The sequence below is a fragment of the Borostomias antarcticus genome (genome assembly GCF_949987555.1).
Source record: "Borostomias antarcticus genome assembly, chromosome: 1".
In the NCBI taxonomy this organism is placed as follows: Eukaryota; Metazoa; Chordata; class Actinopteri; order Stomiiformes; family Stomiidae; genus Borostomias; species Borostomias antarcticus.
Window position 1 is genome coordinate 27,396,404 of NC_140234.1, and position 4,340 is coordinate 27,400,743.

At 44.5% G+C, this 4,340-nt stretch overlaps 1 protein-coding gene across 1 annotated transcript; it reads left to right on the plus strand.

Annotated features, from left to right (window-relative positions):
- The first annotated feature begins 918 nt into the window (after positions 1 to 918).
- On the plus strand, positions 919 to 1,623 carry LOC311309815 (dispanin subfamily A member 2b-like). The gene is made up of 2 exons (XM_084439137.1): positions 919 to 1,082; positions 1,265 to 1,623. The coding sequence occupies exons 1-2, from the start codon at positions 969 to 971 to the stop codon at positions 1,412 to 1,414; spliced, it is 264 nt and encodes an 87-aa protein (XP_084295263.1). The 5' UTR covers positions 919 to 968; the 3' UTR covers positions 1,415 to 1,623.
- Positions 1,624 to 4,340: the final 2,717 nt, after the last annotated feature.

Here is a 4,340-nt window from a genome sequence, read left to right on the forward strand (position 1 = left end):
GTTAGGTGTCTTGCTCAAGGACTCTTCGACATGTGGACAGTCGGAGCTGGGATTCGAACCACTGACCCTTCGATCACTGAACGACCCGCTCTACCAACTTAGCTACAGCCGCCGTCCTACCCAGCACCTGCCCTCGGGGCTCTGTTGCGGTTTCGACTCACCTTCTTGTAATTAAACCGCCCACTGGGGTTTGAACTTTTCTTCTGCCTCTCGAGTCATGCGATTGGGTCCAGAGCAAACAGATCATAACACTAAACTGCTAGAACCCTAGTCCCTTGGTCCCAAAGTCCCCTAAACATCTACAGTATCACCATAGCCACCTAACCCCTAGTCCGTTGGTCCAAAAGCCCCCTAGCCCCCTCTCTTGGACTCAAAAATGGCAGCAAATGAATTTTGGGGAGAGAGCCCCCTCAGACACCCACCTCACTTTTGTCTACAATCCTCCTAAATATCTACAGTCACCATTATCTACTGATGAGTTTTAATTGGCCCAGTAGAATATATTTTCATGGGGCCCTACATAGCCATCATTGTAGATAAAGTACTGAATCACCTATAACAAAGAGGTAACATTTCACTTCTCTCAGAACTCCTCCATGCTTTCAGCAGTCGCACAAAAACACATTCAAACTCCAGCAGAGACTGGATCGTTTTTACTACTTCTATTAAACCCCAGTAATATAAGACATCCTCTCTCTGTCCTCTCCCCGTTTGGCCTCTCCTCCCACCCTCTCCAGCCAATGTGACCAGACACATGACGTACCCTTCAGCCCTGACTGGCCCGCCTCAACGCCACACACATACATCCCCCAGACCCCTCCTCACTCTCAGACCACACCCAAGCTGGATAAAGACCTCCTGCTCCCCAACCCCCAACATTTACTGGGGCTGAACGTTGAGAAACTTCAGTCAGGAATCTCCTCCACACTAGGGTCCACTATTAGCTATTATTCACACACACAACGACAATGGAAGGAGGCCAAGCTCGCCCGGCTGCCAAGACCTACCTGGTGTGGTCCATCTTAAACACCCTGTGCTGCTGTCTGCCCCTGGGCATCGCTGCCATCGTCTGCTCCTGCAGGGTAAGACATGGGAACATCTGGAACTGGAATCTACTCTGTTTTCCAAAAATTCATTGCACTGATTGGTGTTTTTATTCACTGGATTAAACCTGCTGTTTGGTGAGGAATGTGTTTGGCTGCTTTAAAATCAATTCACTTGGGTGTAGATGAAGGCTGAGAACTGGATGTGACTTTTTGTGAAGGTGAGCGACGCCAACGCAGTGGGAGAGTCGAGCAGAGCGGAGGAGGCGTCGCGGTTGGCCAAGATCTTGAACATCGTGGGACTGGTCTGTGGGATTGTGCTGCTCATCATCATCATCGCCCTTGAAATTGTTGGAACTCTTGGACTGTGACCAGTGCATCCAATCCAACAAAAAAGTGTAATATAAAAGTGTATTATTCACTTTTATTTCTCAATTATTCCTCATAGTATTTTGACATGGACTGTGATTGCGATAGCTTCTGATAGGCCCCTGGTGACCTAAATGCTACGACTCCCACATCCTGGCCTCGACATCTCCCCCTCTCTGCCCCCCCTGGTTCCTCTGGGCGCCCTGTGCTCCGCCCCAGTCCTGCTCCACGGTGCCTGTGCTCACCTGAGTTGACCCCATCCCCCTCTGGGGCCAGGGCACCAAGGCTATTATAGTTAATGAAAACTAACAAAAAAACTAAAACTAGGTGTGAAAAAACATTTTAGTTCACTGAAAGGAAAAATAAAAAATAGGCTTTACAAGAAAAAACGATAACTAACTAAAACTGTTTCATGTTTACAAAACTTATTAAAATAAACTAAATTTATAGAGAAAATGTCCTTAGTTTTAGTCTTTTTCATTTCATACATGAGCCTAGTATTTTGGGTGGATATGAAATCTATCCTCCATTTTTTCTTTAGCTGTGCCCCTACGCAGAAGTAACCTGACATGCGCCAGATGGTTTGTTTTGCATGGAGTGAAACTACATGAGCTGACGAGATCAGGATGGTCTCACGAGGCTAGCGCAGGAAAAAAAAAAAACTAATGTTGAAACTAATAAAAACTAAACTAAAACTAAGCATTTTCAAAAAATAAAAACTAAACTAAACGAGCAAACCTGCATTCAAAACTAATTAAAACCAAACAGAAATTGAAAACAAAAAGTTAAACTGATATAAAAATAAAAAACAACTAGAAAGGGTTCTCAGAGAGCACAGGGCTCCGCCCATTAATGCATTTTGTTGGTGTAATCGAGTTGAAATGGTTTAACTCACTCCTCATTATAGCATACTTGCACCATTGAAGAGTAAGCTTTTTGGTGGTGTAACTGATTGTGATGTTTATGAGCGGTGGTCATGTATGAACACAACTGAACATACTTGTGTTTTTTTTAATAAGTCATTTTAGACAGTAACAGAAGACATAAGTTACAAAACTATATGCAGAAATTAAGTCCAGTGCTCATTCCTCTGGGGGGTAAAAAGGACGGGCACTAGCCCAGTGTCCATGCCTCTGGGAGGGGTAGAAGAGTACTAGCCCAGTGCCCATGCCTCTGGGAGGGGTAGAGGGGCACTAGCCCAGTGTCCATGTCTCTGGGATGGGTTCTAAGTTGGCTTATGCTACACTCCTCCATTGAGTTTCGTGAAAATCGTTCTGGTAGTTTTTGTGTAATCCTCAGATATTATTTTGTTTTACATGCATAGAAACATACGATAATATTGGTTGCTTAAACAGCAAATAAATAAAGTTGATATCTAAGATGATATCTAAAGATGACTTGATTCCTCATTGTAACAAAGAGCCAACGCTCTGTAAAGAAAAAAAAATCAACATCTTCATCGCGGCTCGAACCCGCAACGAAAATCATGAGACTAACGCCTTAACGGCTCGGCCACCAGGCAATGCGTAAGCCTGGCAGAAGAAGTAAATACTAGAAAGGGTGCTCAGAGAGCAGAGGTTCCCACACATGAATGTGTAAGTTGATAAAAATTAATAGATAAGAAAGCAGCACGGTTTGACTGTCTCCGTCTTTTTTCATATGATATCAGAGTGCATTTAGTAGAAAATAGTTTGTGGGATGTTCCAATCGCTCTGGTAGTTTTTGTTTAATCCTGCCATGTGACGGATTATACCGTTTTTTTCATTTGCTTCAACACTCAAATTAAAAAGAACACATAGTTAGTGAAACCTGACAATCAAGGGGCAAAACCTCAGCCCAGATGTGCAGGTAGCTTATGATTTATATGTAGGCTCATACCACAGGATCCAGGCTAAGAAAACGTAACTTTTCCTAATGCAGTGTTTATCTGATTTGTTTTTCATGAATCCGATATGATTTTGTTTTACATGCATAGAAACATAAGACAATATTGGGAGTAAACAGCAAAAGAAAAAAAGTTTATATCAAAAGCTGAACATAGTAACCAAAAACTGGGACTTCGCATAGCTAAACTGATACATTACCGCTCGGCCACCGGCGGTACAGCAAATATGCAGGAGAAGTAGAAATAAATTGAAGGAAGCCGGTCCAAGTATAGCAAATGTTTTCTTTTAATTCGTGTATCCAACCAATGATTCTGATCCGCACCAAAATGTAATGTGTTCTAACTTGGCCCATGCTACACTCCTCCACCGAGTTTCATGAAAATCACTCTGGTACTGTAGTTTTTGTATAATCCTGCTATGTGACCTGAAGAACGAACGAACAAACGAACGAACGAATGAACGAACGAACGAACGAACGAACAAAATAACACGACCGAAATTATACCCTCTGCCAGCGGTCTCTGGGCAGAACCAATGAAAAAAGCAAAACTATTCTAACCTTGCAGGGCGCGCTCCCACTCCCCCTCACCTGCAGAGTCAGCGGACTCCGACCGCACCGCTGTCTGCACGGCTCTGCTACACACCTGTTCCCTGCACCTCATCACAGCACCTGAGCCCCGTCTGCACTCACCTCCTACAAGAACCTGGCCTGCGCTCCAGTCCCTGCCAGATCTCACTATACCGTGCGTGTGACCTGGACCTGGACCCAGTAGAGTTGCGCTCGCCTGCTTCAGCCGTAAATGGTAAATGGACCACACTTAGATAGCGCTTTTCCACCTTAGCGGCACTCAAAGCGCTTTACAATGGCCTCTTATTCACCCATTCACACACCAATGGCGGTAGCTGCCATACAAGGTGCTAACCTGCTCATTGTGAGCAATTTGGGGTTAGGTGTCTTGCTCAAGGACTCTTCGACATATGGACAGTAGGAGCTGGGATTCGAACCACTGACCCTTCGATCACTGAACGACCCGCTCTACCA